The sequence below is a fragment of the Prunus dulcis genome, chromosome 1 (assembly GCF_902201215.1).
Source record: "Prunus dulcis chromosome 1, ALMONDv2, whole genome shotgun sequence".
Lineage (NCBI taxonomy): Eukaryota > Viridiplantae > Streptophyta > Magnoliopsida > Rosales > Rosaceae > Prunus > Prunus dulcis.
Window position 1 is genome coordinate 19984093 of NC_047650.1, and position 20220 is coordinate 20004312.

General features: G+C 38.5%; 5 protein-coding genes and 2 non-coding genes across 8 annotated transcripts; 4 read left to right on the forward strand and 3 right to left on the reverse strand.

Moving 5' to 3' along the window:
* Positions 1 to 588: 588 nt before the first annotated feature.
* LOC117625289 (phosphatidylinositol transfer protein 3-like) lies at positions 589 to 2894 on the forward strand. The gene is made up of 6 exons (XM_034356876.1): positions 589 to 898; positions 1390 to 1642; positions 1720 to 1756; positions 1901 to 2006; positions 2193 to 2303; positions 2429 to 2894. Exons 1-6 carry the CDS (start codon positions 734 to 736, stop codon positions 2543 to 2545), a joined length of 789 nt encoding a protein of 262 aa, XP_034212767.1. The 5' UTR covers positions 589 to 733; the 3' UTR covers positions 2546 to 2894.
* A 529-nt stretch (positions 2895 to 3423) lies between these two features.
* LOC117615283 (cytochrome b-c1 complex subunit Rieske-4, mitochondrial-like) lies at positions 3424 to 5585 on the reverse strand. Its single transcript, XM_034344339.1, has 2 exons — positions 5283 to 5585; positions 3424 to 4275 (listed from the first exon to the last, which is right to left on the reverse strand). The coding sequence occupies exons 1-2, from the start codon at positions 5467 to 5469 to the stop codon at positions 3632 to 3634; spliced, it is 831 nt and encodes a 276-aa protein (XP_034200230.1). The 5' UTR covers positions 5470 to 5585; the 3' UTR covers positions 3424 to 3631.
* A 390-nt stretch (positions 5586 to 5975) lies between these two features.
* Positions 5976 to 10060, reverse strand: LOC117614816 (glycine--tRNA ligase, mitochondrial 1-like). 2 transcript variants are annotated; one of them, XR_004583924.1, is made up of 10 exons: positions 9453 to 10060; positions 8724 to 9106; positions 8489 to 8606; positions 7924 to 8118; positions 7608 to 7832; positions 7253 to 7312; positions 7059 to 7139; positions 6571 to 6976; positions 6175 to 6481; positions 5976 to 6139 (listed from the first exon to the last, which is right to left on the reverse strand). XR_004583924.1 is itself a non-coding variant. In XM_034343727.1 (9 exons), the coding sequence occupies exons 1-9, from the start codon at positions 9957 to 9959 to the stop codon at positions 6249 to 6251; spliced, it is 2208 nt and encodes a 735-aa protein (XP_034199618.1). In that variant the 5' UTR covers positions 9960 to 10060; the 3' UTR covers positions 5989 to 6248. The 2 variants fall into 2 exon arrangements, 1 of the variants encoding a protein (XP_034199618.1); XM_034343727.1 differs by having other exon boundaries at positions 5989 to 6481.
* Positions 10061 to 12962: 2902 nt separating this feature from the next.
* On the forward strand, positions 12963 to 16893 carry LOC117614451 (E3 ubiquitin-protein ligase ORTHRUS 2-like). Its single transcript, XM_034343267.1, has 9 exons — positions 12963 to 13558; positions 13944 to 14485; positions 14593 to 14718; positions 14838 to 14937; positions 15019 to 15080; positions 15212 to 15314; positions 15409 to 15553; positions 15682 to 15899; positions 16206 to 16893. Exons 1-9 carry the CDS (start codon positions 13070 to 13072, stop codon positions 16638 to 16640), a joined length of 2220 nt encoding a protein of 739 aa, XP_034199158.1. The 5' UTR covers positions 12963 to 13069; the 3' UTR covers positions 16641 to 16893.
* A 201-nt stretch (positions 16894 to 17094) lies between these two features.
* On the reverse strand, positions 17095 to 18945 carry LOC117612516. Its single transcript, XM_034341205.1, has 5 exons — positions 18506 to 18945; positions 18027 to 18390; positions 17766 to 17836; positions 17532 to 17630; positions 17095 to 17406 (listed from the first exon to the last, which is right to left on the reverse strand). The coding sequence occupies exons 1-5, from the start codon at positions 18761 to 18763 to the stop codon at positions 17296 to 17298; spliced, it is 903 nt and encodes a 300-aa protein (XP_034197096.1). The 5' UTR covers positions 18764 to 18945; the 3' UTR covers positions 17095 to 17295.
* A 75-nt stretch (positions 18946 to 19020) lies between these two features.
* TRNAL-AAG lies at positions 19021 to 19101 on the forward strand. Its single transcript has one exon. It is a non-coding gene; the product is annotated as a tRNA-Leu (tRNA).
* Positions 19102 to 19595: 494 nt separating this feature from the next.
* On the forward strand, positions 19596 to 19676 carry TRNAL-AAG. Its single transcript has one exon. It is a non-coding gene; the product is annotated as a tRNA-Leu (tRNA).
* The last annotated feature ends 544 nt before the right edge of the window (positions 19677 to 20220 follow it).

The following is a 20220-nucleotide window of genomic DNA, read 5'->3' on the forward strand; positions in this document are numbered from 1 at the left end:
AAGTGCAAGAGTTAGTGAACTATTGAATTCACATCCAACGGTGAGTGACTACAAATCTCTTAGATTTCTGTAGTTCAAGAGATCATGACTGTCATTAAAAAATCCAAAAATAAATATTGCTCCTTTTGACTTCTTTTAAAAAAAATTATCTCTCTTTTTGCCTTATCCAATACGTTCAGTCCAGACAGAAAAATCAACCAATCGAGAAACAGCTTTTGCTGAAACGAATGGACCCACCTGGTGAGCCCTCTTTTTCCTTATGACAATGACATGTGTTTGGTTAGTTGGCCCAACTCCAGTCAGTGAGACCAAGCCGCGCAAATAAAGCCCAATTATAATCGAACCGGTAACGGAAGCGAAAACGGACGTTTGTCAAAGAACACAAAGGAAGAGTCAAGTCAATAATGGAGTTCCAAAGGGAACATTAAAAAGTCTCTATCTACAGACTTTTCGTTAACGGAAGGTCACGAGTCCGTTAAATTCCGCGGGTCGGCAGACCAGCTCGTCTCTGTTTCTCAACTGCCTTCATTTAAAGTCCATCTCTCTCTGTCTTCCTCTCTCTCTCTCCCCTCTCCCCCCTTCTTTTCTTCTCTCTCTCTCTCTCTCTCTCTCGATATTTTTATGAATTTGGAAAGCTGGGTTTTGTCGTAGGAAGTGGGAAGAAAAGGAAAGGAGGTTGCTTGAACATAAAAAGAAAGAATTTTTGGTAAAAAAAAAAAGAAGAAGAAGAATTATGGAGTCATCCAATGGGAAAGAGAGTGTGATGAGCATGGAAATAAATGAGGGGATGGAAGTAAATGAGGGGATCGAAGAATCAAACTTTGAAAGCAATGAGATTGAGAGGAACAAGATGGGCATCATGAGAGCTCTTGTGGAAAGGGAAGATCCCTCCTCCAAGGTTGGAATTGGATAACTCTTCTCTCTCTCTCTCTCTCTCTCTCTCTCTCTCTCTCTACCCTTTCCTCTTTTCCTGTTTGTCACTTTACTTTTGTTGACAATTCTTTGATTAGAAATTATTCTAAATTTGGTCTCACTTTTTCCTAACAACTTGCTTTGCTTAGCCTTCATCTTCTATCTAATGACACTACTAGCTTAGATTGTTAAAGCTAAAATGGTTGTGATTTCAGATTATAATGATTAGGGTGATTGAGCATGTATGGTTAATTGGTTTGGTAGGAGATGAAGCTGGTTTCAATTGAACTGTTTTGTGCTCAAACTGCTGATGGATATTAATATTGATATGTCAAGGAAAATTAATAAACTTGTCCTTTCTATATATACAATCTCTTTTTATAACAAAAATTATTGTTTAATTTAAACTTTTGCATACCCAATTTCAAGATTGGCTACATTGTTCTTATACTTGCATAATGCTGGTATGCTATGCAGGACGTGGATGATTTCATGATCCGGAGATTTCTGCGGGCACGTGATCTGGATATTGAGAAGGCTTCTACCCTGTTCCTCAAGTATCTGAGTTGGAGGAAGTCATTTGTGCCAAATGGTTCCATCTCAGAGTCAGAGATTCCAAGAGACCTTGCTCATAACAAGCTGTTTATGCAAGGTCTGGACAAAACGGGACGCCCCATCGTCGTCGTTTTTGGTGGGAGGCATAAGCGCACCAAACTAGAGGAGTTCAAACGTAAGTGCGGCTTTTCTAATGAAGAAACCAGAAAACTTCTTGCATTCAGTTTAAATTTTGACCGTTTCCTTTTGCAGGTTTTGTAGTCTACAGCCTTGACAAAATAAGTGCCAGGTAACTCACATGTTAGTTATGGCAGTTGATATTTGGTACTTCAGTCAGTTGAATATGATAGTTTTAAGGGGTTATCGATATTTTAGAATGTGCCCTGAATAATTGTAGCCATGTCATATGCTCTATGTTATGTTTATCTTTCAGAATGCCAGCAGGCAAGGAAAAGTTTGTATCCATTGCAGATCTTGAAGGATGGGGATATGTCAATAGCGACATTCGTGGATACTTGGCAGCTCTGTCGATCTTGCAGGTTCGACTTTCCTCATTACATTCCATCAAACAAGTTTCCAATTGATTGTCTTTGATCGATTAGGTGAAACAAATGCAATTGGAATGTGTAGCTTCTCTGTTCAACTGTGGCACATTGGAATGACATTTATGTTTTAACGTCACTCAGTCAGACGAGGTAATAATGGATACTTGTTTTCTTGGACAGGATTGCTACCCAGAAAGGCTTGGCAAGTTATATCTTGTTCATGTGCCTTACGTTTTCATGACGGCATGGAAGATGGTTTACCCATTTATTGACAACAAAACCAAGAAGAAGGTAAAAGTACTTCTTTACCAGGAAAAACAGGGTCATCTGCACATCTTGCTACTTTTATACCGCTAACAACTACCAAGTGATTGTTTAGTTTAACTCAATCATCTGTTTACCGTGTAATCTTGCAGATAGTTTTTGTTGAGAACAAAAAACTGAGCTCCACCCTGCTCAGTGATATTGATGAGAGCCAACTCCCAGATACATATGGAGGCAAATTGCCGTTAGTTCCTATCCAAGACTGCTAGCTTTTGGGCTCAACTCGAGGCACTTGCCGATTGATATTGGTTAAAGGCGGCTGTCAGATACATATGGATGCAAGCTCTCATTACTTCCTATCCAAGATTGCTTTGCCTCTTGTGTTCTCCTACTTGTAGGCACAACCTGATAATTAGAGTCTACAAAACAACTATCTATATTCTTCCCCATTGGGCATATGCCAATTGCAGGGGTCGTATTTTGTTGTAACATTTGGAGTTCCAGCTACTTTTCTACCGCTTAGCATGTTATCTGTATTAAATTCTTATAGTTCAATTGCCCGCATTATCGGACCTTCGTCCACAAATCTGCAAGGCAAATGCAAAACGTTCTGGAACATTTCATCTGGCATTGCAAGATATTGAGATGGAAGTCATCTTGCTTTTGAGTAATTTGATGGCTCCAAATAATTGCAGGGCCAGCCGTATCCTGCCAAACTATTGCCAAATTGAAGAAAATTTGCACTCATTTTAGGTAGCACGTAGGTCGGTAGTTTTGGGGCTTATGTAGGAGCAACGTGTATCATGGAAATCCATAAATGCATGATGGATCTCTAAGATATAGTTTAATTGTGTCGCCCGAGTCAACAATGCTTTCAAAAAGCAAACCGTAACTCAAGCTTCAATTATTCAATTGAATCAATAATGGTTTCCGACGGCCTTCCTTGTCCTCCCGTGGAGGTCTCAGCCCAGTAATTTGATTAGGTTACTTTGGGTGTAGGCTTTATTCTAGGCTCTCTTTTTTATCCTAGTCTGCTTGCATCTTGTTTGCTTTCTGTATTGTTGCTTTTGCTGGCGGTCTTTGCGCCTTTTTTTGAAGTATTTTCAGACCCAAAAAAAAAACTGAAGTACCATGAAACTCTACACGGTAAACAAAAATGTAATCGTATTATTCAAGACATCGGAACTCCAACCAGTAGTACCGACTGCAGATACAAAATCCAAATATGTTAACCATGACTAGAATAAAAATTGAAGTTTGCAAACATCACATTCCCTGATGTCGAGGAAGCTATGAATTATGAGACCTCGCATAAAAATGATGCACCTGAGAAAATAAAAACTGCCCGGCAATGCTCATCCAACCAGCAGCTTGTTCTCACTCAAAAAACTGTAAGTGGGTACCTCTAGATTGTATGGTGCAGGTCCCTTTCGGATCCTGCCAGAAATGTCGTAGTGCGAACCATGGCATGGGCAAAACCAACCACCAAAATCACCAGCATTTGGCAAGGGGATGCATCCTAAGTGAGTGCAGACCCCAACAACAACAAGCCATTCTGGATTCTTAACCCTCTCTGCATCCTGTTGGGGGTCACGAAGGGACTGAACATCTACACTATTAGCCAACTTGATGTCATCTTCAGTCCTACGCCTAATAAAAACAGGCTTCCCTCTCCACTTCACAGTAACAGTAGTACCAGGCTCAATGCTGGACAGATCAACCTCAAGGGAAGCAAGGGCAAGGACATCTTTGCTGGCAGACATGCTCAGTACAAACTTGAGGACCAGAAGCCGGATCAAGGAGGCATACACAAATCTGCCACCTGTCAAGATGAAATAAGCAAATGCCCGCTTGCTGGGGTCACCAGGTGGATATCTTTCATGGTTGTACTCATCATATACAATTTTTGAAGAAGGATTCTTCACAGCTGCCACGGTAGCTGGGATTTCTGAGATAAGACCAATATCATGTCCGGGAGCAAGGGCTTCAGAGGAAAATCCTGAAATGAGGAACCAACCTTTCAACAAACAAGTTCCATAGACAATTGAATCTCATGCAAATAAGTTTCAAGACTAACATGTGAAGAAACATCACATTTTCCCCTCTACACATGAGACAGGCGCATCGGCAAGGCATTTTCCAATCAAATTATTAACTAAAGGCATCTATCAAGAAACAAAGATAGCTAGAGTATAACATAACCTAACTATCAACCCCAGCCAAAAGAGTGCAAAGCATATGAAATATCTGTATAGTACAGAAACTAAACGCAAGTTAATAACTCTGAACAGAAGCTACTGCCTACATTTTTTCAAAAATTCGTCCGACCTATCTGGATATCCAGCAACTAACAATTTAAACAAATGCCACACGCACCCAGATCTTGATATTGTGTCAGGGTATCAACTGAGCTTGTGTAGTTAACCATAATCCTTAACGAAATGAGATTTATTATAACCAATGAATTAACGACAGTTTTTCCAGAATCCAGACAGTGCATAAAAACAAAGAAAGGATTCATAAATAGACTAACTTTTCTGTCCTTTCATTATCGCGGACTTCTTTCAATCTCGATAAATGAAGCACAAATTTACTAAGAAGGATTCGAAGCACAAAATTGATTCAGCAATAGAATACCAAAGCAAGTATCAAAATCAAATTAAAAACACATCGATCTGGAGCAAGCACAAACGCTATGCTTTAACAAATCATAAAATCCCAGGTCGAGTGACATATCACATACTCAATTAAAACTGTGAAATGCCCATTTCGATTTGACCAAAGATCCTACTTTGGAAATATTGAATTGAAAATGACAATGAAAATAAGCAAAAATTAGAGAAATGAAGATTACATAAGCATTATGAACCAATTTCAATTTCTGAATCTAAAAAATTAGAATCCTGACCGGATGGAACAAGTAGCCCTACACAATTAAAGCAATCAATTGTAAAAGAACCAAACCCTAAATAAATCTGAAGCACAAGGTGGGGGATTAGGGCAGACCTCTGATCAGAGATGGAAAATGGGAATGGAAGAAAAATTGATTGGGGGATCTGGAAGGGCCATCGGGGGAAGAGTCGTCGTTGTTATTGAAAAGCGGATGAGATCCAGAGACAAAGGCTGGGGTTGTCTGCGACGACCTCCAAGCCACTGCAGAAGATGAAAGCCTTCTTCCCGCGACTCGCAGCATCTTCTTCTCTTTCTTCCTGCTATCGCTATGGCCTCAACCCCTCGACACACGAACAAAAAAGCCTACTTCTGTTTTTCTTTTATTCCCCTATTTCTTTTTCTGTTGGTTACAGCGAACAAAGCTATATTTGACCGTAGCAAAGTCCAACTCCAATAACAAATAAAGATTGGACCAAATTTCGTATCTCCAGGTGCAGGTGTTACGACGCCGTTTAATTGACGACAGCTCGCAGTCCATAATAGAAAATTTTTTTCTGTGAAAAAGAAAAAATTGGGATTAATGGTGTGGGAATATTAATAATTAGGATGAATAATATAGTTTGTCTTTTAAAAATTTAAAAAAAGGACAGAGATTCGAACGTGAACCTCTTTGTTCGAAACCTCTTCCTGGGTTTGAAATTTTCATTTTGGTCATTCTGATCCCCCAATTATTTTCTCTCATGTGCCAATGGATGAGTAATGCTAATGACAATAAAATTGTGCACCAAAATATAGTCCAAAATCACATGGCAAACAATGCTTCCGGAGTAAATAAACGACTACAAATTTACTTGCTCAAGCTTCAGGCTGAAGTCATACTTCTGTTATTGCACAACTTTGCATTGCAATAGTAAAAGTACAAGAAAAAGAAATAGATAGATCTACACACATTCAGAAAAAAGTTCTCTCCCCAATTAGTTGGTTGTGCTTCATCAACCTTGTAGGCTTTGTATAGTTTTAAAATTTCCGACTTAAAAACTATAGTATGTGGATCCTAGTAGTGTTAAAACCACCCTAGATCTACTCATCCGCAGATACAGAAGAATGATGGGGAAAAGTCGCCCACACATCGGCCCAACTCCTCAGTCCCTCGGTTACCTCCTTCACAACAGATGCTGCTTCCTTCACATCAACACGGATTTGATCCTTACTGTCTCTCTCTCTGATTGTCACAGACGATGTAGTATCAACCGTGATTGCAAAAGGTACACCCAGTTCATCAGTTCGTGCATAACGTTTCCCGATTGAGGTACCTGATCAAACAAACAATCAAACAGTCAGAAACTCAAATACTTAAGCTACAATGGGGAATTAAACCGGGATAAATCTCTCATTTACATACCTGTAATATCAATTTTATGAGATATGCCAGCAACAGTCAATGACTTGGAAATGTCTTTAGCAATATCCTCATACTTTTGATTTTGGACGAGTGGGAAAACCGTACATTTAATAGGTGCAACAATTGAGGGGAAAGCAAAAACATTTAACTGTTCATTCCCAGCTTTACTCGCCCGTGTGTAGTACGAATGCTCAAAAAGACAATATATAATTCGCCCAATACCAAAAGAAGGCTCAATTACAGAGGGCGTGAATACTCTTTGGTGTTCTTTCTTTTTCTCCTTTGAAATTTTCACCATGTTCTTCTTGATAGATACATTTTTCCCCAGAGTGCAGACATAAAAATCCACCTCCCCTTTCAACTCTAAATCAGCTTTCAATGCGAAAGCTTCTTTTTCTTTCATGGACTGAAATGCATTAGGTAATACATCAACACAAAAATATATTTATTAAAGGTGAGAAGATGATAAAGACAATTTCTATATTCACCTCCAAAGCTTCAACTACATTCTTTTGGCTCCCTTTGAAAGCAAGGCCGATCTCTTTCTTTACTGGAGATATAACCAATACCTGAAATTATATAACAAGTCAAAAATGGTAGACTGTTCTTACAGACGAAGTCAGGAAATCATGTTTACTGATAGATAACATCAACGATGTACATGATCTGCATAAAACTTTACCTCTACTTCTCTTGGTTCTGGAAATTTTTCATGAGCCACAAGTGCTTCGCCGCTTTTCTCCTGTCATAAAACAAGAAACAATATTTTTTTAAATATAGTTTTCTACACCAAAGCAGAATATACACTCATCATCACTTTATGTTGCAAGTCTTCTCTCATGATGGTACAACTGTTTCATTCTTAAAAATGAAGTCCTGAAATTGACAAATAAAATACTACCGGACCAAAACACTACCAAATGAAACCAAAAATCAATCAATATACATTTAAAATGCTACCATATCAGCATAATGATCAATGAAAAATCAGTCTACAGTTAAGCTTTTTAAATTAAAAATATCTAACAAGTCCTTACCGAATGAGCACGCAAGTCATATGCTGATCTATCAGCTATACCAACACACTCAATCCAGCCATAGGAACTCTCAATCTCAGCATCCCAACAATCAGCGGCATAGTGAGCCATTTCATTTGCAAGATGCTGGCGAAACCTCAGTCGTTTATTGTCTATACCTAAACGAGTGAGGAAAAGATACACTCTGCCAATGAAGTAGCCCAAAGTTTGATTGTTGACTATTCCCTAAATCATGTGAAATTGCACCATCAAACTAAGATATAGAAAAGATATATAAATATAAAACAAGATCAAATAAAAGTTGGCGGAACCCAACCTTAGCTACTGCTTCATCCAATCGAATTGCCTTTGCAGATTCGCCCGACATTTGTAATTCCCTTGGGAACATCAAAAACTCCAACTCTGCAACTTCTGAAAACTTTGGGTGAGATTTATCTTCAGGATCCACAAAGTGCTCAATCTCTGCTAGTGTGAATTCCCGAACTCTCAAAAGGCCTTGGCGAGGAGATATCTGCACATTATAGTAACAAGTTAGGAATTGATTATGGCCACAAAAGCTGGAACTTCCATGATGGCTTAACTTCAATGGGAAACAACAAGAAGACTGGGCACAAAAACCACTGGGCAATAACAGAGCATGACACAAGTTGCATGACAATTATATATATATATATATATATATTATTTTGTAGGTATTGATGTAGTATTATTGTTTAAAGATAAAGTTGATAAACAACACACAATTTTCGAGCCTTTCAGTCCCAATAAAGAGTGAAAGACTATATTGGTAAGAAGAATAAATAGTGAAAGACCATGTCTGTGAATGCCCTGAAAAAATCAGGCATGATCTTATTTCGGAATCACAGGGAAGGATTTATAACCTCGTTTCTAAAAGCCTGCCCAATTTGAGCTGCAGCAAATGGTAGCTTGTTGCCATTGTAATAATACAGGTCTTTAAAATTCACAAAGATGCCTTGTGCAGTTTCTGGACGCAAGTACCTGCAGAAAATGAGGTAACACAAAAAATAAGAATGAGCAAGGCAAAATTCCATGGATATTGATACTAACATTACAGAAAAAGTTTTGATAATATGTTTATGTGTCTGAAATGCTCACCCAGGGATCAAGCCAGATGGACCAATTGAAGTTTGAAACATTAAGTTGAATGGATAAGGATCGGATAAAGGATTCTTTGTGTCAGGGGATACAATCCCATACTCCTTTATCTTTGCACCTAGTTCTTCAGCTGAGAAGTCGTCTAACATCGCAAGTACATGTTTAAGCTCTTTGGCCTTCTCTGCAGTAATGTTTAGGTCCTTCTGGAGTTTATCATTACAAAAATCCTTGAGCAAGTGATCGGCCCGGTAGCAAGTCCCAGTTTTCTCGTCCTTAACCATAAGATCAGTGAATTTCTCCACATGTCCTGATGCCTTCAGAACCACCTCAGGTGTCACACAAGGACAGTCAACTTCCAGCATGTTCTCCTCAAGCACAAAATGCTGCAAGACGATAGAAAAAGGCTCAAATCATTGATTATGCATTCCTTTCCCTAAGCTGTGATGTTCTTCACACAGACCTCCACCCATGCACTCATTTCTTCTTTTTTTAACTCACAACCATTCTTGAATGTCAAAAGCTTGTTATCAATTCCTTATAAGTAAATTGTGAAAATAAATTACACATAAATTTAAATCCCTTCCAGTTAGTAAAAATATATATATATATATATTCCCATGCAGACTTCCATAAGCACATTATTGAATTAAAACAACTTAAACACGAACTAGTCTAGAGTTTTCATCCAATCGAAACAATAAAAAAGTAGACAAATTAAATCAAACGAACCTGACGCCAAAATGCGAGGACGTTGGACTTGACGGCGCAACCGGGCGGACCATAGTCATAGAGTCCCGCAACGCCACCATAGATGTTGAAAGATTTGATGTAAAACAGACGCCGTTCCAGCGTATTAGATACCGCTTGGCGGAACGCCTCCCTGTTGACCGAGCCATCGGCGCTGCTCAATGAGGCTTGAAGGTCTTTTTCGATCGAAGCCTTCTGGAGCTTCAACGCGTTCAAGGCTTCAATGGCGGCATCAATCTCCGACTTGGCCGCCTTGCCAGCTTTGAGAGATCGGACCTGGTTGCCTTGGTTCTCGACCTCCGATTGCTTATCGGCAAGGGCTTTGCGGAGCGAGTCCTCTGGAGCAGCCATTGTTGGTGTGAAGTGGCGCCTGAAGCAGGGAGCTAGAGGTGATGCTAGGGTTTTGTGTGAGTGGCGCAGAGTGAGCCGATGGAAGAAACAGTGGCCAAAAGAAGTCGATGAGGCAATGAAGGCGGAGAGTGTACGCATGCGAATTTGTCCACTATTGGTGGTGGGTAACTTAAACCACTCGTTCTGTTTAGGGTTTCAAAAAAGGCAAAGTCAATCAGTTTCTGAATCAAAACAACAAAGGGAAAGTTTGCTAAACGGTGTCGTTCTTCTTGAATATCCTCGCATGTTGTTTCTGGACCCGTAAAAACACTTGGCCCCACGAAGGTATGTCTAGGATTTCGGCCCATAGTGACGTATATTGGGCTGAGTTTTTGGCCTCGTTTGTTGGGTACGTAGTAGGATTGCTTAACCAATGTCATGTTTGGTGCTCAAAAATGCATGTAGATAATATAAAAGATAATCTCGTGATAATCCAATCATGTGCATTTCGTATAATAATTTATCTTATAAAATAGGTGGGATACATAATTTCACTACTCCAACCCTTTAATCATATATTTAAAACTCAAGAGCCGGGACATGAACGCTAGTGCTAAATTCCAATCCGATTGACATGACCGCTAGTGCTAAATTCCAATCCAATCTTAATCGCTAAATATTTTCGGAATTATTCCAATGTGACATTAAAGGGTAAAAGTGGAATTTAAATTTTTCAAGAGAGAACCAAGAGAGGAGTGTAGTGTAGAGAGCAAATTGAGGGGTCCTAATAGAGTCCCCCGTCTTTAATACGTTAGCCATGCTGGCGTAACTACAATTTAAAATTAGGTGGGTTAGCTTTAAATGTGCTGAAAATGGGGGCTGAATCTTACATTTTCTGGGTGGATTTTTTTCCCTTTCAAGAGAAATTAGTAGATTGCTTTCCTTTTCTTTATTTATTTTGTCAATATACTTTCCATCCATGACGTGTAAACTACTTTCCATCTATTCACGAGCGTACTATCGCGCCGGTCACGTTTTCACTTATTTAGTATTCAGCAATTATTTTCTTCTTCTTTTCCATTATTATTCAACAACTATCATTTATGAGATGATTTTTTTTCTAAAAACTCTGCATTTTATTTTTACTTTTCCAATCAATTCATTATGAACATCAAAACACTAAAAATAATAAATCAAATAATGCAAATTTATTACATTGTAAACAAAATATTAATAATCTTTTGCATTAGAAGGGGAATATAACTTGTGCTCCGCTTCATCACTCTCATTCCACTCATGCAAGTTAAGCTATGGCTTGTCTACTAAATTGTAATTGAGTGAGTTTGAGTTAGAATTCGCATTTCCAATGAAGTTGCTAAATTATATGAAATTTGAGGGAGAATGGTCGATACGGATTCAATGTACGATGTTCATTAACCCTCTATTTGAATGAAGAAATTGAAAATTGTATAGAATTCTTAGATGATTGAATTTGGATCTCCATCATTTAAATTTTTGACAAATAATAATTTCAGTATTTGGATTTATGTATGTCGAATTTTGTAAATAACAGAAATTACAGTGAAAAACGAATTCTTACTCAATAGAAATTGTGAAATGATGCATCTTTTGGCGGAAAATTAAACTCGAGAATCTCGATCCCAAATTTCCACAATTTTTTATGCGCGTCATTTAATAAGTTCCATGCTTAAGTGGCCAAACAATTGAAATATCAATTTCTCCTCTTTAATTCCCGAATTTTAGCTAAATTCCGAGTTATTTTCCTCCATCCAAACTTAGGGTAATATAAATCAGCTTGATTACTAAAATTTTATATTTATAAATATACTATTTTACTTGGTGAATTAAAGTGAATGAGAAAACTTGAAATTTTATAAATTGTGTGAATGGTATAATGATTTTTTATTTATTAACATTTTAAAAAAAGCACTCTTGAATGGATTGTTTCTTCATGAACCACTTTAGTATCAAAAGTGCAATTCCTCCAAAATCAATAGTTCAATTTTATGATATTGGGTGGGGCATCATTTATGCTTTCATTTTCACATGATTAATAAATAATTTGCATAATTCGTAATAGCTATTAAACTCCTTATCGTGATTATGATTATGAATAAATAAACATGTCATAAGACTCGTTGACAGATGCTAAATGTTATGTAACTTTGAACAAACGCTTATGGAAAATTGAATCAACATCACCTTTGATTCCTATGAAATAGTGACACGTTGAATAAGCATTTTTCGCCAAGTTATTGTTAACAATGTTCGCGTTGCATAGATAATCAATGCTCCGACTATTTTTAGATATTACATCAACAACGAATGCTTCGATTGTCATGATTGATTAATAAAATATTTTTCATTATTTTTGAATTATGGAAACTCGACAAGTTAGTAATTCATCGTTTTTTATGACTTTATTGTGATCTCAGTCAGCAGTTCAACTCAAACGGTAGTTAAAATAAAATTAGCCGTTATATCGCATCTAACTGCACACATGCACTTACAATTCCAATCATACTTTTTTAAGGTAATATGTCAGGGTAGTTGGGTCATTAGAACATGTAACCAACAATGAAGAATTTTTTCCGAAAGTGAATAGATGGAGCCTTATGGTGCGAAAGTGCCATGTACAACTTCAAAAGGATATGATATCTCAATGCATATCAGGTTCGGTGAATGGTTCACTCATCTCGTTCCAGCACATAGCTTTCTACATGTATCGTTACTCTACTCAAAACTTTTTAGTTTCAATAAGATCTCCAACTTTGTTAAAACAAATTAGGTTATATGTACAGACCTTTGACCGCCCTGACATACAAATATCGGTGAAAATATCGATATTTAACATCATTTCTGGTTTTTATCCTTGTAGCCAAACAATAAATAAAGAAAATTAGTTGCAATTTCTTCCTTATCTTTTTCTCTTCTCCTTAATTTGGTAAATATCCCTCCCTTCCCCTATCATTTTTTGGTGGTGAAATAAAGTTTTGGAGCGTGACACTTCAATGTGTGCCGGAAATCTTCCCATGTATAGAACACACAATGAACAAGAGGGAAAATCGAAGAATTCAAAAAAATCGTACCAAATACATTCTATATCGACCCCTCCGGCTGTCCTATAAATACCCATTCTAAATTCCTCACCAGTCAGCACTGTCACTGTCAGTAAGAAAAGAGATAGTTTTCAGGTCCAGTATTTTGACCTTTACAAGTCAAACACTCGCCACTCTTTTTCCATCACGATGGCCAACGTCAGCGTTAGAGTGCTCCCCTGCGACGGCGACGGCTTTTGCATGGCCTGCAAAACGAAGCCGTCAGCCGAGGAGACGCTCACGTGCAAAACCTGCTACACCCCCTGGCATGTGGCTTGCCTCGCCGTCCCCCCCGAAACCCTTGCCGAGACTCTCATGTGGGACTGTCCCGACTGTGCTCCGCCGTCCGACGACGGACAGATCGCCGGTAATACGGTCGCCGACGGAGGAGAGGCCGGAAGCTCCGGCGAGCTGATCGCGGCGATCAGAGCCATCGAGTCGGATGAGTCTCTGACCGAGCGGGAGAAGGCAAAGAGGCGGCAGGAGCTGATGTCTGGAGGAGCGCGACCACCGTCCGATGGCGTCGGCGCTAATCCAGAGAAGGACGACAAAACCGTCGGTGAAAACGATGGCCTCGATAATCTCGAGGTCGATATCAAGTGCTCGATTTGCATGCAGCTTCCGGAAAGACCGGTTACGGTTCGTCATCCAAACTGACACCAACTGTCGTGTTCTGAATTTCCGTTTCAAAACATTTTTCTTCTTCTCAACTGCCCAATGCCCATTTATTATTCATATATTATTTAACTTAGAAAATGGAGAATTAAAGTCTCACTTGATCGGGAACTGCACTCGATTAAGAGATTAGATTAATTTAAAGTAATTTAGACTATCGTTACGGAATTGCGTTTATTAATTTTATCTCACTTCGTCCCGAAGTGAGCCGTTCTGTCAGGGGATTAGATTAATTTAAATTTCTCTTAAGAGATTAGATTAATTTAAAGTTGTTTAGATTATAGCTTGTATTAAAAAAAAGAGAATTGCGTTAATGAATTTTATTTGCTTCTGTGTTTAATTGTTTCAGACACCTTGTGGTCACAACTTCTGCCTCAAGTGCTTCCAGAAATGGGTGAAGCAGGGAAAGCGAACCTGCGCGAATTGCCGCCGCGCAGTCCCGCCGAAGATGGCGAGCAACCCTCGCATCAACTCTGTGCTTGTGGAGGCCATCCGCATAGCGAAGCAGTCAAACGGCTTCATCGGAGAGGAACAACGAGCTAAGGTGGTTCACTATGTCCAAATCCAAAACCAGAACCGGCCTGACAAGGCGTTCACCACAGAGAGAGCCAAGAAGGCTGGCAAGGCCAACGCCGCGAGCGGCAGAATCTTCGTGACCATCCCGCCTGACCATTTTGGACCCATTCCGGCCGAAAACAACCCTGAGAAGAAGACGGGGGTGTTGGTTGGGGAGACTTATGACGGCAGGATAGAATGTAGGCAATGGGGGGTTCATTTTCCGATGATTTCTGGGATTGCCGGGCAGTCCAAACATGGGGCCCAGTCGGTTGTTCTCTCTGGGGGCTATGAAGATGATGAGGACCATGGCGAGTGGTTTCTTTATACAGGGAGGTAATTATATATAATTATTAGAATAATTATAATTAATTAATTAAAATGATGTTTTAATTAACCTGTTTTGTCTCAATTAATCTTTGGTTTTGTGCTGAACTGTACAGTGGTGGCAGGGATCTTAGTGGCAATAAGCGTACAAATAAGGCTCACACTTTTGATCAGAAGTTTGAGCTGAGGAATCAGGCACTAAGAGTAAGTTGCCTACAGGGTTACCCTGTTCGAGTTGTCAGGTGAGTTTTGTGTCTTTATCAAATAGAAAATCTCTGATGCGAGAACGAATTTTTGTTTTCTTTATCGTTTAGGTTGAATCTTAAGTGTTTTAGCCAACACTAACCATTCTTTTGGGCAGATCCAAGAAGGAGAAACGCTCCTCTTATGCCCCACCAGCAGGGCTACGATACGATGGAGTTTACAGAATTGAGAAATGTTGGACAAAACATGGCAAACAAGTAAACAACTCTTCATAATTTAATATGTCAGATTTTGATTCATACTTGATATGTTCATTAACAAGAGTTTTGCTCTTTCAGGGTTTTAAGGTATGCAGGTATCTTTTTGTTAGATGTGACAATGAACCTGCTCCTTGGACAAGGTATATATGAATGTCCCCTTTTTTTTTTTTTTTTTTTGTTTTGTTTTGTTTTTTTGTTTTTTTGTTTTTGTTTCTCTCTATGTCTCTCTCTGTCTCTCTTCACTCTTAATTTTTGGAAAATCAATCTGCAGTGATGTTCATGGAGACCGTCCAAGGCCTCTGCCAGTTATTCCGGAGTTGGTGAATGCCATTGATGTAACAGAAAGAAGGGTAGAACCTTCTTGGGACTTTGATGTAAGATTGTTTCATTGCTAATTTATATGGTTTTAGCTGTGCCGGTTTATATTGATTTAAGAACGTCAATAAACATGTTATTTGTGCATCTCAGGAAGAAAAAGGTTGCTGGATGTGGAAAAGGTCTGCACCACGTAGCAAAATACCGGTGGATAGTGGGAACCTAGGAGATAAGAAACAAACTAGGAAAGTTATCAAGCGAAAACAGAAAACGACTGTTAGCAAACGGCTTCTGAAAGGTATAGCTTTATGGTAAAATGTGTGTAATTCCAGCCATTTTATTACTACTGCTCATGTGATCACCATAACTCCTTGTTTCCTTAATTTTAATGCAATATGTTTCATAAGCAAATTGTGGTCAATGCAGGGTTGGAATGCTACCTCTGTCATAATGTTATGACTCTCCCAATTACTACGCCATGTGCTCACAACTTTTGCAAAGATTGCTTAGAGGGTGCCTTTGCTGGCATAAGCGCAACGACACAGCGGACATGCCAAGGCAGACGTACATTACGGGCAAAGAAAAATGTGATGAAGTGTCCTTCATGTACGAATGACATAGCAGATTTTCTTAACAATCCGCAGGTATGTAGTCTGCTGCATATATGTTTGGGTAGTCCATATTGAAGTTCACTCCATGCTAAAGTGGATGAATCTAATCTTAACCTTAATGCTTGACAAAATTGTACAATACTGTTAAGGCAGGTTTGTGTATGCTACTTCTGTCTGTTTGGTGCAGTTGCAGTTTTATTTTGTTATCCTCCTGTGTTTTCAACGCTGATCAGTAATGACTTCTTATTATATAGTTCTACCCTAACACCTGTTTCAGTGCCCAATAAATATTTTAATCAGTTGCAATTTCTCCATTAATATATGTTAACATCTTGACAGGTTAATACAGAACTCAAGAATATCATAGAATCACTCCAGGTGAAAGCTGTTAAGTCAGAGGAAGGTGCTAAAGAGTCAAGTAAACATACTGATGGCTCACATGAAAAGCTTGATTTGGTTGCTGAAGACCCCGAAACTCGCAATGCAAGTGAAGCGACTCTGGACGAAGCCAAAGAAAGTGCTGACATTTGTATGAGAGACGCAGAGAGACATGAGGGCAAGGAGCTCTTTAAGCAGCAAGATTCTGTTAACAGTGAGGTAGAACTTGGTCCGGTTGAACCTGCAAAGGCCAACAAGAAGGAACTGCAAGCAACTGCAGTTGAGAGAAACTTAAAGCAGACTCGCAAGCGAAAAAAGGCGAACAACAGAGGTAATGCGTTGGATGTCGGGGCAATGACTAGTAGCAAGAGGGGTAAAGTGGAAGCAGCAGCGTGATTTTGCTTCATGAATCGGCAACCAATTCAATTTGTATTGTCTTTAGGAAAGGGGGTCTGCAGCAAAAAAGCTGTTTTTTTTTTTTTTTTTAAATTTTAAATTTTGATTTTTTTCTGTCTAACAATTGCTGGTTTTTGTTTTTTTTTTTTGGGAAGGCCAGCCATGGTAAGCATTTATGCTTGTTAATAGTTGTCACTGTTTATTAATATGACAGTGTCAACTATATTAAAAATATTAAATAAAAGGTGTGCCGTTATTCCAATTGCTGCTAATATGTTCTTCAATTCAATAGGAGGCCATATTAATTTTTCAATTTTAGTGATGATAATGTCTTGCATTGCAGATTTATGTTCTTTAATCTGTCAGCAATGGCTATTGCCAAATCTTGACTGGCATATAAAATTATATAAAATAAATAAATAAATAAATATTTTGGTAAAGATAATCTAATTAGTTATTGTTCTTTTGAATTGAAATGACATGGTTGCAAGGAAAGAAGGAAACACATAAGGACCATAAGAATATGAAGACTCTATCAATATGTAAGTAGCTTTAGAAAAGTGTCTAACACTCAGAGGTTTTGTACAGTATAATCTACCTCAAAATTCTTTTCCAGTAGAACTACAGACCAAAGAGCCACTGTGACTCAATACACCTAATCGAAATTCTGACTAAACTTCTCTTGCTCAAGCTTCTCAATCAAGGCTTGCTTCTCATCTTCAGGCAGAGAATTGAACGTGAAGACAGACTTGTCACCAATGTCAGCCTTGAATTGAAAGTGAAGGACAGTTCATTACCAAATGTATTGGCCACTAATATTAATCCCAAATGGTAACTGAAAATATATATAAAAAAGGGATTTTTATACAATTAAGTCAATTGGAAAACTACCTTAATTGGTTGAGTGAACTTTCTTCCAGAAAATATCACAAACAAAGCCATCCATAATCCCAGCAAAGAAAGTTTTGTTCCATCATCCATCAAGCCACTCTGTGTTTCAATCAATTCAAATGAGCATGAACTTCATTAATGCCTAGATAAAACAGGATATAAAAGCTAGGGTTCAACTTTGAAACATGAAATGGATCAGTTTTTAACAAGATATATGCAAGAATAACAATATACAAGGTGCCCAAGAAGGGTGATAGGTATAATGAATGTGAGAATTCCAGCTTCCAATTTCCCATAGCAGAGACCTGAAAATAAGCACTCTATTTAAATATACTGTGCTAAGGCTTGAATTAAATACAAGTGAGTACAGTAAACGGGGTCTAGCTCAGTGAAAAATGATCCAGTAACGGAGTCTGAGCTATGCTTGTACTTAAAAAAGAAAAAAGAAAAGTGAGCAACAAGGCAAAATAGAACACATTTGAGCTCTCTCATTACCTTCCTTGAAAACTAGTCCTGTGAGTGATACAAAGAGAGGGCCAACAAACCAGACAGCTATTGGGTTATCAACAACATACTGAACTAAGCCCTCTCCAGCTGGAAGAGCCAAGCTTGCATATGCAGCCACAGACCCAACAACACCAAGCCCCCAAAATGCTTGCAGAGTGCGCTTAATTTCAGTCACATAGATGTGAATCAGAAACAAAGACAAACCCAACCCACCAGCTCCAATTGCATAGACAAAATCAAGATTGTGCTTCACAATTCCAGTCAAGAAAAAGCTATCAGGCAAGAAGGCAGCTGAGGCAGCAACTACAAATGATGCAGCAGCTGTCACGAGTCCTGACCTGTACAAAATCACCTGCCACACCAATGCAAACCCCAAAAACAAAGATGGGTTAACATAAAAAATACTGGGTTAGACTTGGATGGAATTAATTAGCATAATAATTAGAATATGAATTAGAAAGAGGTACCTCTCGAACGTCGGTGGAGTCAACGGTCCAAGGACCGTAGATTCCTGGATAAACAGTTTCGGCCAAGGAGGTCTGAGGCTGAGAGCTTTCGCCGAGAGCTTTGCACCTCAAAGATTGAAGCCGGACTGATGAAGCCTTATCTGAAGAACAAGACAGAGAGAGCTTGGAACCAGTATTTGTATTGGTAAGCTTCGCAGGAGGAGGAGGGGGAGGAGGAGTGACGATGCCTGCACACAGGCATAGCATTTTTGAAGCCATATGTGTGTGTGTTTTTTTTTTGGTTTTTGGGTAATTAATGCAAGTTGAGAAACAAAAGGAATTTGCTAATTTTCAGTTATTTTACTTGACGCATAGAAATAAAAACAATCCTTTTAGGCTTGTTCAGATGTGTGGATGTCACAAGTGCAGTGGGCATTCAGTATTCAATACGAGAGGAGAAGCTTGTCCTGAAATTCTATTATTCTCCGGTTGATCTTTTAGATAATAAATTTAAAATGCGAAGATGTTTCAACAACGTTGAGATGGCCGAGTTGGTCTAAGGCGCCAGATTAAGGTTCTGGTCCGAAAGGGCGTGGGTTCAAATCCCACTCTCAACAATAATGTAATATTTTTGTCTTCTTTTTTCTTTTTATTTTTATTTTCCGAGGCCAACAGGCCCAACACTAGACGGCTGAGAGAGAAGCAATGGATGGCCCAAAGAACGCGCAATATATGCAGACAATGAACGAACTGGCCATTTGGGCTGTGTGTTTCTGCTTCTCTTTTTGATACGGCTGTGTTTCTACTTTATTTTTTTGTGGAGCCAAAAGTCTTAATAAGGCGACCTTATTATTAAAGTAAAATAATATTTAATTATTAAGGAGTTTTTATGAGTTTTTTTTTTCTCCTTACATTTTGGAGAAGTTTCTCTATTTTAGAAGTTGAATATGGAGAATAGTTAGAGTTGTGTTTTTTCAATTATTCCTTAAACTTTATCTAAGAATGTATTTTAAGAAGCTCATTCTGGTGGATCTGTTCAACACAACACAACCACCTTCTTTAAAATACCAACAAGAACAAAAAGCTTGAATTGCGAAAACTTGTCAACATCGTTGAGATGGCCGAGTTGGTCTAAGGCGCCAGATTAAGGTTCTGGTCCGAAAGGGCGTGGGTTCAAATCCCACTCTCAACAATTTATGTTTTCTTTTTCTTATTTATTAGGGTACATTTCACTTTATTATCCGCAAGTTTCTCAAAATTCTAACTTTGATACCCAAAGTTTTTTTTTCCTCTCATTCTCATTCTCAATGTTTATTTTTAATATAAATTTCATACTTCTGTTCGTGTTGTCATCCGTGTCCTTGTTGTGGCCCATCTAACACATTAATTATTAAAATATTAAAAATAATTAAAAGTAAATAATAAAAAAATCTCTATCCATCTTTCTCTCGCTTAGAATTATCCATACCCAAAAAAATAAAAAAATCTATCATAGAAGGAAAAAACACTCAGCATTGGACTATCAAAGCAGGAACCCAGAAATCAAAACGAATTGCCCAACATCTATTCTTTCTTCTTCGATTGATCAAACTCGTAAAATCAAAAGGCCCTGTTTGAAGGGTTGGACTAAATTAGTTAGAATTGGGCTTGGAGTGTTGGACTGATTTGGCTTGGATTGGAATGAGTTTTAATAAGTTGTTTGGTATATTAAGTCGGGCTAGACTGCAATGGACTAA

Excerpts from the sequence above, each read along its gene's own strand:
- LOC117625289 (XM_034356876.1), top strand. The coding sequence starts at position 734 with ATGGAGTCATCCAATGGGAAAGAGAGTGTGATGAGCATGGAAATAAAT. Across the intron at positions 899-1,389 it reads GGGAAGATCCCTCCTCCAAG|GACGTGGATGATTTCATGAT; the intron begins GTTGGAATTGGA and ends TATGCTATGCAG. Across the intron at positions 2,304-2,428 it reads ACAACAAAACCAAGAAGAAG|ATAGTTTTTGTTGAGAACAA; the intron begins GTAAAAGTACTT and ends GTAATCTTGCAG.
- LOC117614451 (XM_034343267.1), top strand. The coding sequence starts at position 13,070 with ATGGCCAACGTCAGCGTTAGAGTGCTCCCCTGCGACGGCGACGGCTTT. Across the intron at positions 14,938-15,018 it reads GGACAAAACATGGCAAACAA|GGTTTTAAGGTATGCAGGTA; the intron begins GTAAACAACTCT and ends TTGCTCTTTCAG. Across the intron at positions 15,900-16,205 it reads ATTTTCTTAACAATCCGCAG|GTTAATACAGAACTCAAGAA; the intron begins GTATGTAGTCTG and ends ACATCTTGACAG.
- LOC117614816 (XM_034343727.1), bottom strand. The coding sequence starts at position 9,959 with ATGCGTACACTCTCCGCCTTCATTGCCTCATCGACTTCTTTTGGCCAC. Across the intron at positions 9,107-9,452 it reads TCCTCGCATTTTGGCGTCAG|CATTTTGTGCTTGAGGAGAA; the intron begins GTTCGTTTGATT and ends ATCGTCTTGCAG. Across the intron at positions 6,482-6,570 it reads TCATAAAATTGATATTACAG|GTACCTCAATCGGGAAACGT; the intron begins GTATGTAAATGA and ends TTGTTTGATCAG.
- LOC117612516 (XM_034341205.1), bottom strand. The coding sequence starts at position 18,763 with ATGGCTTCAAAAATGCTATGCCTGTGTGCAGGCATCGTCACTCCTCCT. Across the intron at positions 17,837-18,026 it reads AGGACTAGTTTTCAAGGAAG|GTCTCTGCTATGGGAAATTG; the intron begins GTAATGAGAGAG and ends GCTTATTTTCAG. Across the intron at positions 17,631-17,765 it reads TCACCCTTCTTGGGCACCTT|AGTGGCTTGATGGATGATGG; the intron begins GTATATTGTTAT and ends ATTGAAACACAG.
- LOC117615283 (XM_034344339.1), bottom strand. The coding sequence starts at position 5,469 with ATGCTGCGAGTCGCGGGAAGAAGGCTTTCATCTTCTGCAGTGGCTTGG. Across the intron at positions 4,276-5,282 it reads TTTTCCATCTCTGATCAGAG|GATTTTCCTCTGAAGCCCTT; the intron begins GTCTGCCCTAAT and ends TCCTCATTTCAG.